Below are 13,679 nucleotides of genomic sequence, written 5' to 3' on the forward strand. Positions count from 1 at the left end.
TCTCACAAATCCTTAAGACATTAGTTATTTTTAAAAAACAAGGTAGCAGGTAGAATTCCTCCTTTACAGACTATGTTATTTTTGTGCGTGTAAAATTTCCAATCAAGGATGACCGCAACGCAAGAAAGCAACATGCAGAGTGCAGAAATAGTGGTAAACAAAGAGGAACTCCCTATTTCAGTAGTGTGGACAACTTTACTGGAAATAGTTGTGTACCTGATTCACAGAATATTTATTTTAACAAAAGGACATTCTGCACTAACTGTGTATGAACAACACATCACAGCAGTCTTGATAGCACATTGCAATTAAGCTGTGAGCAGAATGTGCAGGTACAGTGATGTCTGGAGAACCACTCTTCTCTCTTGCATTTCACATTCTTGAAGGTTCGAAGTCTCTCTCTTCTAGCAAGTTTATTAGAAGGGAGAAGCTGTCTTTTACGGCCTCCATATCATCCAAGGAGCAGGGTTTAAGAATCCAGCGCTTTCCACGTGCAAGTGGCTCAAGTTCAAAATATTTTTTTATCTATTAAGAAAAGGAAAAGAGATAAAGGTATTAATATTATAATAACAACACTTTCTCTCATCTAAAAAAACAAACCAAACCAAACCAGCAAGAAACCCCACATAAAAAGACCGGGATACTCATTTTTAGAATCTTAGGCACAGCTGTTCTTATAATACAGGTTATATGACGTGACCTGAAAGTGTTTTCTTTAGGGGTGAGTGACCTGCTTGGAAGCTACCATTCTACCCATACATTTAACAGCATGGGAGGTCTGAGGAAGAATTATATGGACTTAAGGCAAAGAGCAAAGCACATCAAACAAGTGTTCAAAAACATAGCCAAAACAGCAAAAGTAACTAAGAATTTTTAGGTTCTGTTTGTATTTTAATGTTAAAGCTGTATGTTTCATCATACTCCTACTGGTAAACACTCAAGATGCAGAATTTGTCACTAGACTTCTCCAACTACACAAATGAACTGCCAAAAATGTACAAATCCTAAACATCCCCGTCAAAAGTGAGCTATAGCAGAGGGCTTCTTAACGACCTTGAAAACACTGAAAAAATAAAAATTCTTCCAAAATCAGTTAGTTTTTCTAAAATTAAACATAGAAGAACTAGCACACTAATCTGTTTAGGATAGTAATAAGTATTATACATGAGACATGATGGTTTTCTACAATCATCTTAGTTTAAAATCCAGCACATTCCAGCAGACTTCAGCAGCTTACTAACAATACCAAATAATGCCTATAAAGACGGAAACCTTCCAATTAAAATAATTCAATTTTTACTTCTGCAGGAACCATGCAGCAAGAAGGCATGAGAATGTTACGTAATACAGAATTGCAAGTTTTAAGGTGATTATTAGCCTTCACAGTAGAGGCCCTAGACAGGCAACTGAAGCCACGCTGTGTAAGACTCTAAAGGCAGGGGGAATAAAAAAAGAAAGAAAGGGGTAAAAAAAAGGCTTCCAAAGCCCCAAAAAGCTGTAACATCTCTATGCAGCTCTTACAGTGTCTATGTAACAGTTTTGTTTTTCTGCTGATGTATGCTAATAGAAGAAACTGACCGTAGCTGTATCAACTCACATAAATCAGAATTCAGCTGTGACAATGTGGCAGGAAGGGTGTCCTGTTTTTTAGAAAGGAGTTTCGAGCAGATTGTTTAGTAGCAAATATCAGAAAAAAATATGGTGGTTTTGAGATGGGAACTTCTGCTTCCCCAGCTAAGATACAGGTGAAATCTTTTAAAATCTATTTCTATGCAGAACCGTATCAGTAACAACCTGCAAACATTCGAAAATGAAGCGTGGTACTTGACATTCCCTTCCCTCAAGTTTCAGAAAACATACAAGGTGAAAAAAGCGGGACTTAAACAACCAGTATTTTAATATCAGCATACCTACCTTTTAGCATTGCCATCTCAGTGCCATATTAGTATTTGATACGTTAGCATGGTTATGTGTGACCAGAACCTAAACACTAATATATCTATAAGGGATATATTAAGATGTCTCCAGCAGCTGAAGTGACACCAAATTGAATTTACCCCCATTAATATGTTGAATTAATGGCACCAGTCATAGCACTGGAGAAGGAGGGTAAGAAACCTCTCTTGCCTGTTTCAGCAACTGCCTCCTTGACTGCTAAACAAGGGGAGGAAGTAAAAGCTGCACAGAAGCATAACAAAGCAAGGTGTCAGTGCAGCTAGCTGACAGAGCTGCCTGCTGGTGTTAAGCTAACAAATATGGCTGAGTAATCTGAGATGTTTCAGACCCACAACCCAGAGGATGTCCATCACACCCCCTCTACTGGAAGACTATTGCCATCAGCCCCTTGAGCTCACTGAAGCCTGTCCACACTCTTATTTACATAGTCTCTTGAATTAAGGCTATACCATTCGAAGACATGGTGTAGCCTTGTAGGCTAAAGGAAAAGGTCATTACATTGTAAGGAGAGTACGTGGGTTTAAAAGCATGAAGTATCTAGAAACACATACGTAAGGAAATGATGGCAGTAAGCAGACTAGCGCTGAGTCGTCTACATTTGTAGGCAAATACGACTTTGCTTACCAAGGTATCTCTAGCCAAGAAAAACACAATGACTTTAAGCTGTATTTCAGTGACTGCAGATGCCAAGATAGAATTTCTATTCCGGCAGTAAACCAGCATCAATTGATTTAGTGAAACAAATTTTGCAGATAAATTATTTATTTGGATGCCCAACATTGCTTAAAATTTATTTTTTCCTATTTCTAGGCAGGTAATCAAAATGTAACAAAATTAGCAATGTGTTGTCATCATTTTCCACACCTAAGGAACTCTTCAGAGTACCTGCATTAATATGCTCTAGATGAATGCTGAAATAAAAGTGATCATTAAGCAGTGGCTTTTGAAATGAGAAGTTTTGATAATGGCATGAAAGCACAACTGCTTATATTCACATAAGTAACAGCTATTTTGTTCATACCTACAGAGAAAAAAGATTTGTTAGAGGACTCGTCTCTAATCCAAATGTTGAAAAATAACACTAATTGGCTTACAAATAATAATTAACTAAACCAGAAGTAGCACAGAAGTGATTTTCCACAACCCAAGGGACAATCTGTGGTATGTTACTATATTTCCTCACATAAGCTTCACACCACAATGGAGTTTGCTAAAGACCAGAGCTCTGCAAGCAGTCTCTATGACTTTGAAACTTCCAGAAAGAAGTTTGCAGACACAAATATTTTCCAATTTACCACAACTTCTCCCCCATTTAACTGAGAAGATGTCATTCAGTTCTAAAAACAAGTAAGTTTTTTTAGACTTAAAAAGGAACCCTTTTTTACATGCAAACGATCAAATAAGTACACCAAAATAGACCAACACAATCAGATGCCCAACACAGTTTATACAGTTGAGTTTTCCAGTGGGATGCTCTCAGCTCTCCATCCACTTTTGCTTCTCTAGTTGCTTTCTGCCCCGATGACCATCATTCACACTCGTTCCCTACCAGATTTCCTAAGAGGATGCACACTAATCACCAAAATATCCAAAGGAAGCTCAAATTTTCTGAATATTCACTCACCTAGGTAGCTTTTGCATAATCAGATAACCAGCAGTAACTATTTTACAGCTCCCTTAATCGCGCTAGCACAAAAGGGGTGAGTTCCTAAGAGAAGATCTTTTGTCTTCCCCTCTTGCATACAAGGTGAAAAGCTTTCTGCCTGTTCATGGACGCTGAAGCAAAATATAAAGACTCAAACATGCTTCAGATGTCTGACACATTAGACGTGCATTTACATACTGGCTTTGCATTTTTAAGTGTTTACTGTGGGATTGCTAAATTTTTAGCATAGATATAAGCTTAGAATAAAATACAATCAATTAAATCCACATAATTTTATGACTTCTTTACTACTATTTTACAGGATCTCACTGTATATCTTGGCTCCACATGGGGGCCTTGTTTTATAGAGAAGCTGACATTGTATTTATGCCACATTCTGAAGTCAATAAAATCTAACAATACACATTTGCAATTATTCCCACTCTTCCCACACTCCACCTTCTAAGTCCTATTCTACTGGCACAATACACCAAGCATATGGTTATCAAATGTTGCTTAACCTACGTGCTAGAAAAGTCAAGACACAATAAAAGGATTGGTGCCCAGAACCTCAGCTGGTGTAAATTAGTATAGCAGCATGGAACTGATGTTACTAAATGATATACGTAAGCTGAGTAACCAGGCCCTGCTGAAAGATTTTACATGTTCTATTACTGAACCTCATCTAGCCAGTCCTCAACACACACGAACATAAGATGTATAGGAAAACTTACATACTGTAATATATGAATACAGAGTAATTTCTATGTATTACTCAACATGAAAAAAAAGCTGTTTGAAAGTATTATTTTTCATTCAGAGTCAAAACTTTAATACCAAATTTCACCAACACAAAAAGGCTTTCAACCTACTCTGATGATTAATCTTTTGTGAACAAATACAAAATTAAGGTAATCACTTACATTACCAGGTCGTATCTGGAGGATTAAATAGATTAAGTATTTTTTCATCCATTGCTGTTTTACTGAACAATATTACTGAGAAAAAAAAATTGTAACAACACATCATATGTATATTACATCTAATAAAAGGTTGCATGCTCATGTCAGTGTCCCCACTAGTCTAAATTTTTCGAAGACTTTTACAAGATTAAGCAAGTACTACTGTGAGAGGGTGACTGGTGGTGGTATAAATTAAACTAAAACTATCTTATTTGCTGAATCCACGTATTAACCACAATAAATGGTTTATTCATCTATCCCAAATCTGCATGCACAAGAAATGCAGTAATAATGGGAGACTGGGGTTCCCCATATTCACACTGTGTAAGTTTCATTAAGCTGTGATGCTGAGATTACCTCTTCAGACAACATAAAAATCTGCCTTTTGGAGCAACTGTTTAGAAGGTGCAGGAAAGAGGCAATTTTGATTGCCGAGTCCATGAACAACAGACGAGCTGCCTATAACAGTGACCAAAGCATGTGCAAATTCAGTATCTTTGAAGAAGAGAAAAAGACAAGAAGTCCATCACATAGCATTAAGTTTAAAAAGGGAAATTACACGAAATGAGTAACTTAAAGTGAGTTAACTGTGCAGCTAAAAAGGTAAAATGCTTGCAGGTGGCATAGAAAAAAAATACCATAATTAGAGGCTCAGAGTATATTTATACTACTACAGAAGACTTTAAACGAAACAAAAAAAGCTTTCAAAAGACGCAATAAGGAAAAGGATGGTATTAGAGGTAAAAGAAGTCGTGTCTAAAAAAGGAAAACAGAAAACAAAAGAAAGGAAATTCTGGCAAATTAAATAGAAACCACAAATGTTGACCTACTAACCATAGAGTGGAACCCATTGCTTAAATCACCACTGACGCTAAAAAGTAAATTGAAATCCACTCTAGTTTATGTTAGCGTGCTGGACTGCAAACTGCACAGCCTCTTCAGCTGCTACACGGGCTTCTCTGCTGGTCCTGTTCTGAGTATAGTGATTTACAAGAGTGCGTGGAATGGATCGGTAGCCACTTCATCTTAAATCGACTAGCTCAATCCACTGTCGTACAGGAGTTAACACTTTCATGCTTTTCCCTAAAAATCTGCTAGAAACCTCTTTATCTGACACCCTACTTGGCTAAAAAGGACCTCTTGTCTGACCAGAACAGCTGCTCTGACGTGCAAAACTGTCAGCAGAAGTTTCAGAACATTTTTTCTTCCTACAGAGACACTTCATATCCTCCTGAAAAGATACTTCACGTGTGCCTGTTCGCATGCTTCTTCATAACAGTGATCTCATCCATGTCTAGAGGGATCCTTGTAATGCACCTATGTCTCATAAGCACTCCTCCTAAAACACCTATACCTCATATTTATTGACTCCATATGGAATACCTCTTACGCAAGAGGGAGGGGAATGAAAGTGCCTGAGCTGATGGGCAGGGACGGTGATATGCTGTGGTCTGGAGCAACCTATGCACAGGGTTACTCCCATGAACACCAGCTGAGGTTAAACAACACTATTAGCCATAGAAATGCTCTTAAATTCTAGTCCTTTGAAGGTAACTATTTCACTGCCAGCTGACTTTTATGTGCCACTGAATCCAAAGTCTGTATGTGCAATGTTAAAAATTTGCAATGAATGAATTACGTACACATTATGACAACCAGAATTATGTAACTGAGCTGCTTTTTTTTTTTTTTTTAGTTTTTAATATATGACCTGCTGAAGTAAAACCAAAAGAAAACTGAAGACTGTTTTCTTTACTATTTCTGTGTCAGGGCAGTGTATTTCTCTAGACAAGATTTCAAAACCACCAGAAACCTTTTTGTACAGCTCCTCATACGTAGTGGTGAATGCTTTACAAATTATTATTTACAAATTAGTACAAATTTACAAATGCTTTTAGTTTGCACAGCTTTCCAATGTTTTGCTTTTTTTTTTTAATTATTTGTAATTTTGCTTTTTACAAAAGATTACCTGAAACACTTCCAACTGAGCTTTGTAGTTAGCATTGTAATAGACCTGGCAAATATTTTTGGCTCATAAGTCTTTATGAAGTGAAAGGAATACAGTCACTTATACCCTTATTCCACAAAATAATTTACCCAGTGCTTTGTGAAACAGATACACTTTTCCATCCTTGCTATCTCCAGTGGCCACGAGACACTACACTTTTCAGATTGCAAGTGATTGCTGAAAGAAATGCATTTTAAAGAAGATACCTATTCTGAATGAAGAAATGGGATGCCTGGCAAATCAGCATAGACACGCTGTTCCAAACAGAGAGCACACAGTACTGGCAAATTCCAGTGTGAGACAAGAAAAAGGGGAGTGTGCTAGAGAGCTGGGAAATGAATACGCAGGGTTGCTCACTGTAAAACATACAATATTGCATCATCGATCAGGATGGAGAGAGTGGAATATTTTTAAAATGGATAAGTATTTTTTTAAACAGAACATATGGTAACCTTATAACAGGTCTGGGACAGATAAGACAGGTGAGAGTGAGGACAGAAAATGGCTGAGGGTGCAAAGGTACCGCTGAGATTTGCATGTATGTGGATGGAAGCAAAGACAGGCTTTAAGGAGCTACTAGCATCTCTCAGCTCTTTTCATGCAGGTCTTTACCACACAGCAACTTACTATGGCGTATTAGATTTCTTTGGTTACATTCTGTTCATTCGTTCAAAAGAAATAGTAAGAATCGGGTAGCTGCCAAAAACATACACCTATACTTTGCCTTCCACGTCTCATTCACACAGCATATTCTGTTTATATAAGCATGTGCTTTTCCTACAGCTGGAAGACATAGAGGTAACAGGAGAACAGCGGCAGCATGCTTATAGAGAAAACCAGACTTCCAGATGAAGATTCATGCACCCAGGTCTGGGCTGGCAAATAAGACAAGGGCTCATAATATCCAACCCCAGAGTGAGCAAAACAACATCCCTTCTTGAGTGACAAGTGAAACAAGAACAGAGAAGGAGGCATCGTACAAAAATGTGTGCAATGAAAGCACAGTAAAATATTTTCTTTTAATATCTACAGTGTGAATTCTTTAATGTATTCCAAAGAATCAATCAGGAATGGAAATCAGAGATCAGATTTAATACAAGACTATAACTAACCCTTTAAGTTTCTGCTCCTATTGCTTCATCTCTTACCCACTGTGTTTTCTGACATACTTTGGGTTGCAACAGATACTGTCTGACAGCTACATACTTACAGTTGAAGTGACAGAATATAAAATCCTAAACAGTAATGCTGAAAATTAGCCCTGGTTAAAGTCAGCTATTTGGAGGACATCTAAAAATCACATTCCTCCCCGCCCCCCTCCCTCTAGACACAAAAATGCCAATTTACTGCACATAAGGACAATTTTCTATAGAGGTATATTCCTGGCATATCCAGATATAGTCTTAAGCTATACAAAAATAACTGATTGAATTTAAGATAAATTTAAACTCAGGATAATTTTTTAAAAATTAGCATAATTGCCCTAATCTGTTAAAAAAAATAAAATAGAGCATATCCAAAGATAATTTTACAAGAAACCTATTATTTTACTATACCATCACACATCTCTCTACCTTCTCCTGCTCAGGTTTGGTTTTTTGTTACATCTTCAGTTAAATAATTTAAGGAATACAAATAACTAGTAGAAACTCAACACTAAAGACCTTTAAGCAGACGTTGTTCAGAACCTTGCAGAGTTTTTGTAGCATTTTTTTTTTTAATAGACTGCAGATATTCATGGTTTACTTAAGAACATAATACTAACAACAGAGTACACTGACTTCAGCAGCAAAGTATGCCAGCTTTAACTACAGATTGTGGTCTTAACTAGTAACAAAACCTGAGACACAGGTACACACGTGATGATTTTTTACCCCCCAAAAAACAAGTTTACCTGTGATGTTGAATGTCAAAATAAACTTTAGAATAATGAGAAGTCCAAAGATCAATCCTTACTATGACATCCCTTCTGCAAATGGCATGTTTTCTGTTCAGATAACAGTTAAACAATATTTTCTGGAGAGGTGCATATGTGATGATTCATCTGCATTTGCCTGAACATGTATATATCTAGCACTTGAATAAATAACATCTGTATACCATGCCCACGTCTGCAAAGCACCAAAACACTGTATGGACATGTATTCTTGTATCAACAGCAAAGAACAGAATTTCTAAGGGCTTTGTGGTTGGTTCCCCACATTTACACTGCTGAAACTGTTCCAAGCCAACAGCCAGTACGAACACAAAAGAAAAGCCATTTATTCAGCAGTAGCTGTGGTTCTACAAGATATGTGCTCTCATGCACAGAAGATGAGACAGCAGTCGTGCCTATTCCACTTGTTCTGTACACAGCAGTGTATAAATGTAGGATGGCTTCAACCTCCTTTCAGGTCCTTTGCTGACAGGTGTATTATTAGTTATCTGAAGTCCATACAGAGGCAATGGAAGCCCAGAACTAACTACAATTGACCATTTCTGGCTCAAAAGCGGAAACTTTGAAATAAATAAATTTTGGAAAAAGTTATCATACATTTTTCCTGAAGTAAAAAGTGCTCCCTGAGACCCTACCACTGAGAGCTTGAGCTCTGTGACTATCCAGTTCCTCCAGTGCCAGGGGGTTGTACGACAGCTGTTTCTGAGGACTTTCTCCTCGCCCTATGGTTAGAGGAGGCAAATCTGTACTTTGGGTTTTCTAGGTCCAGGCCTCTGGAAGCGCCAACGCTTCCAAACTCACAGCAAGCCACTGCTTTAAACTAGACAGCTCCAGACTTATCTCAATTTCTTCATATTTAATAACTCTCCACCTAGAAATACGGCAGAACCCCTTCATGCTCTGTGACTAGGACCTTGCTTCAGTAAGGCCCCTCACAGCTTCCAGATTCCCTCATAAAGCACAAGGATACCAAGAAGTAAATTACTCGGCTCAAATCAGACGCAGTGCTGTAGACAGGGGAATAGAGAACATCCATGTGCAAAACCAATTTGCCACTACCTCTAAAATGATAGCAAACGCATGAACAATCATAGATATCAAAAAAAGGGAGCACACTGAGAGATGTTTTAAGCCAGGTAACTGAACTATTTCCAGTATTGGAAAGCATTATTATTGAGCTAATGCAGAGGTTTGCAACAATGATGCTGGAAAGGCCAGGGATGACCAGAAGGATTTTGAGAAGATGGGTGAATACAATGAATTGCTGAAGAACCGTATAGTTTTTTTGACTTGAGCTTCAAGGTAATAGGCTAGAATACGTCTTTTTTGAAGCTCCAGTATTATGCCTTCCATTACCATACGTTGCAGCATGGAGTTCCACCTGTTTAGAAGTCTTTTTGTAAAAATGTCCCATGGGATGGGACAAGCAAAAGAGTATTCCTGCATCACTGCATCAAGATATCACTTGCCCTACATTATCCTGACCCATACTTCAAGGAAAAAGATGAAATAATGGGAAATCGATCAAGAGTTGCATATACATAAAAGAAGAAAGATCCACTGATATCTCAGGCAGGATATCAACCTTTACATAAAAAAAATGCCATACCCAAAGAAACCACACTCCTCTGCAAAGAATGCCCAAATTCTAGGGCAGACATACAGAATCTATAAAACTTATGGCCTCCTTGAAGGAGGGCTATTAATAATATTGAAGATGTTTAAAACAGGATCTGTAATAAAGCTATTGTTACTTTGATTGAGTGAATTAAGGCTTGCCTTTGCACACCCACAATTGCAGAGTGCCTTTACAATGTCACTGAAAAGTTAGAATATTTCTAAAGAAAACCACCTGCAGGCAGGAAGATTATGTCCTGGTGATGGTCAAATTTTCATGATTGTATCAATGAAAACCAAAAGCAGGTATTTGTCAAGTGATTCCAGCAGAAAGGGAAACCGGCTTCTGCAACCTGACAGGCCGCTCCTTTCCTCTATCTCTGAATCTGACTCGTAGTTTTACCAACTGGTCCAGGTTCCAGCTTCTCACAGGAAAGGAAATTGTACATAGCAAATACATAGCTAACATCATTTTTTTAAAAGGATGAGAAGACAACTATCAGTTGACTAAAACATCTCAATGCAACAGATTTTTCTAAGCAATCTCCACTCACCTTACAGAGTAACCTACCTATTCAAAATTGAGGTCTAACGAAGCTATAAATCACCTCTTCAAATTTTGGCATTCTAGTGCTCAAGATAAGTCTTAATTCTGCACATCTGCAATTACTAATTGAGTTTTCTTTACACTAGAAACCACCATATGATAAGTTTGCTGATGCCTAGTGACAAGCTAAAAGGTTATAGTGAATATCACTAGCTTTTTGAGAACATACTCAAAATTTCCACCATTTTACCACTTCTTCATACCGAACTATTAAATATGACTACGGCTAAAAAGACCTTAACTAAGTACTTTTTAAAAAGACCTTAACTAAGGCCAGGAAGTGTTCTATATATCGAAGTTAACGAGTTTAAGTCCCAAACTCACATATAAGAAACAACCAATTATCCTGTCTGAAACACAGGCTTGTAAAACTCTCAGTTACTTGTAAAATGGTCTGCTACACACGAGTAAGACGTTGTTTAAATGACTTGTTTGACTAGATGCATTCACCATGAAATTGATTCTTTTAAAGCATTATTTTTAAACTTGATACAAGTTAACTGCATAAACTGAAAATGGGAAAAAAATCTGGCATTATAAACCATAGGTTTCAGTATGAGTTTAGTATTTTATGAGGTCGAGGGTTACTTGAATGAGGAACTCATCAAGAACAAATAGTCATTTGTCGGGCAGTAATTGAAAGGTTTAATAGGATTAAACTATTCTGCCATTTCTATGCCAGGATGTATGGTATAGGGTCTAATGTTATTCCACCACATCTCCAAAGTAGTACAAACACAATAAAACACTAAATAGAATATCTTTCGGCCATAAGCACCAAAATTAAATCCGAGTTGCTATTTTTCTCTAGTCTGAAAGTAGCACTATATTGTGGTTTTACACCTGACGCTTCCAGTTAGATTTAGGCTTATTATTTCGTTATGACTTTTAGGCAGCAGGTGGCATGAGAAGGGGATAACTAGCAACAGGCTACTGAGTATTCCTCAATCTCCAGCTCAGGGACTCAGTTTTCAACTGTACAGTGGCCCAGATTTCCAAGAAAAAGAAAAAAACATTGCAAGGAGGTCATGGAGTAGAATACATATTAAAAAATAGTATGGTCCTATAAATACAGATAGATAGACCATGCTAGGGTTACTGAGCAGACTAGAATTTGCAAAGTAATGTTTTAAGTTTGCTTCCATAACTGAAAATGGTTCTATTAGTTTATAATGAACCAGTGTACTAATGGTAGGTTGCTAATAATTCACAGATGCTTTAGTGACTGAAACAACAAAAAAGTCTACTTGGTAACAGCTAAAATTTGAAATCTTACTAATGGAACATTTCCAATTGTCCTCTCAAAAAAGAAATGAACTCATTACATGACAAAGCACTATTTTTTTTAAAAAAATCAATACAACAAATAAAGTGTGTTATATGTTGCTCCAGAAAAGCTGGAAAAGATGCTATGCTTCCTACTGCAAAACTGTTTTGGAGAAGAATCAAATTCTCAGACTTCTGAATAAAGAAGTATTTGCACATTGTGCAGCAGCTTACTCAACATCCAGTGAAGAGTGCCACCAACCATGCTGTTTTATAAGCCCAGTTGTAGACAGATTAATAGAAAGGACAGCGTCATCATCATGCAGGGAGAGGTGTGAAGAGATCAACCACATAAAACGGCTTTAGATGACTTACAAGCAATAAAACACCCTGCTTCTAAAGATGTCTAATCCATCACAGCAAAAACAACATCATATTAAAAGAAAAAATTGCAACCCAGCTGGTAGTATACCAGCTTGATGTTTGCCAACTAGAAAGCACAAATCTGCAAATGGATTGGAGGGTGCTTGAAGCAGAGTACACTGAAAAGTGGACAATGATCAGAAAAATCAAGGTGAAAGAGTGCCATTTGTCTCAGGAAACAAAATGGTTCATTTGTTCCTTTGATAAGAGTTAAAATGTATTAACAGAATCTATCAGTAAAAATAAGGTATAAATACAATCAACTGGGTTTAGATTAAAGACAAACGCAGGACAAAAAGGTGTAGCTGGATCCTATAAAAAAAATCCACCGGCTGGTGGCCTCATCCATGGTCTGCTGCACAAATACCCTGGATGACTTGCAACTTCTCATTCTCTATCTTCCTTTCACCGCTGACATTCAGAGACGACAGTACGTTCATTATCAGTTATGTAATTTAGTCACGCTTTATACAACAGTATAAGAAAGATCCAGGATTGCACTTCAGCTATCAACTACACATTAGTCTACATGCAAAAAGAACATCTCAATTTGTACCATATAAAAAGGTAAAGTGACATTATCATTAAAATGGCTGCACAAAAACGCTCAACTGAACCAAGAGCGGAAATACAATATCTTGTTAATGTCATATCCAATACTGTTTCGCCTCATTAAGCACTCTCAATATCTTGATGGGCTATAAAGAAGGAAAAACACTTGGTCAAGTAATTTTTTTTTCATGAACAGTTCATTTACCTATTACTAGTCCCAGTCTGGGGAGATATGTACACGTCCAGTGCAACAGAAATCCATTCTACAGGAAGCCAAAAAAAATCCATGGTCTTATACTTTGATATTGGCACATACTTGTGCATAGTACATTTCTACCACTGCAAGTTAGACTCAAGTTCATTTGTAATCACACACTTCTGCAAAGTGAACAACATACACAAGTGAATATCTTTACGGAATAGTGAGGAGAGGGGAGAGAGAGTGAAACAGGAGTTGTCTGTTGGAAACAACAACGTAACAGGCACAACTTAAAAGGCTTTTAGATTCCGTCTTATAAGTATCCTTTGTGAGGGAATAGTACTATTTAATTTAATTACTCATTGTCCATTCAAGCGTAATTTAAAGCTATTTCTTTATACTGGTAGAAACAGCTACTGTTCAGACCGCTCCACAGCGCACTGGGCTTGGCTGCATGCTACTAACCTCACAACAGGCACTCTTCTAAATCAGAGGGGAGAGTAGAAAG

At 37.4% G+C, this 13,679-nt stretch overlaps 1 protein-coding gene across 1 annotated transcript in view; it reads right to left on the bottom strand.

Annotated features, from left to right (window-relative positions):
* Nucleotides 1-372: 372 nt before the first annotated feature.
* Nucleotides 373-13,679, bottom strand: part of ARL15 (ADP-ribosylation factor-like 15) — a 212,474-nt gene continuing 199,167 nt past the window's right edge. Inside the window, exon 5 of the mRNA XM_009894193.1 lies at nucleotides 373-525. Coding sequence (XP_009892495.1) covers nucleotides 373-525 — 153 coding nt within the window. The remainder of the gene's footprint in view (nucleotides 526-13,679) is intronic.

This window comes from Charadrius vociferus, unplaced genomic scaffold (genome assembly GCF_000708025.1).
Source record: "Charadrius vociferus isolate BGI_N301 unplaced genomic scaffold, ASM70802v2 scaffold70, whole genome shotgun sequence".
In the NCBI taxonomy this organism is placed as follows: Eukaryota; Metazoa; Chordata; class Aves; order Charadriiformes; family Charadriidae; genus Charadrius; species Charadrius vociferus.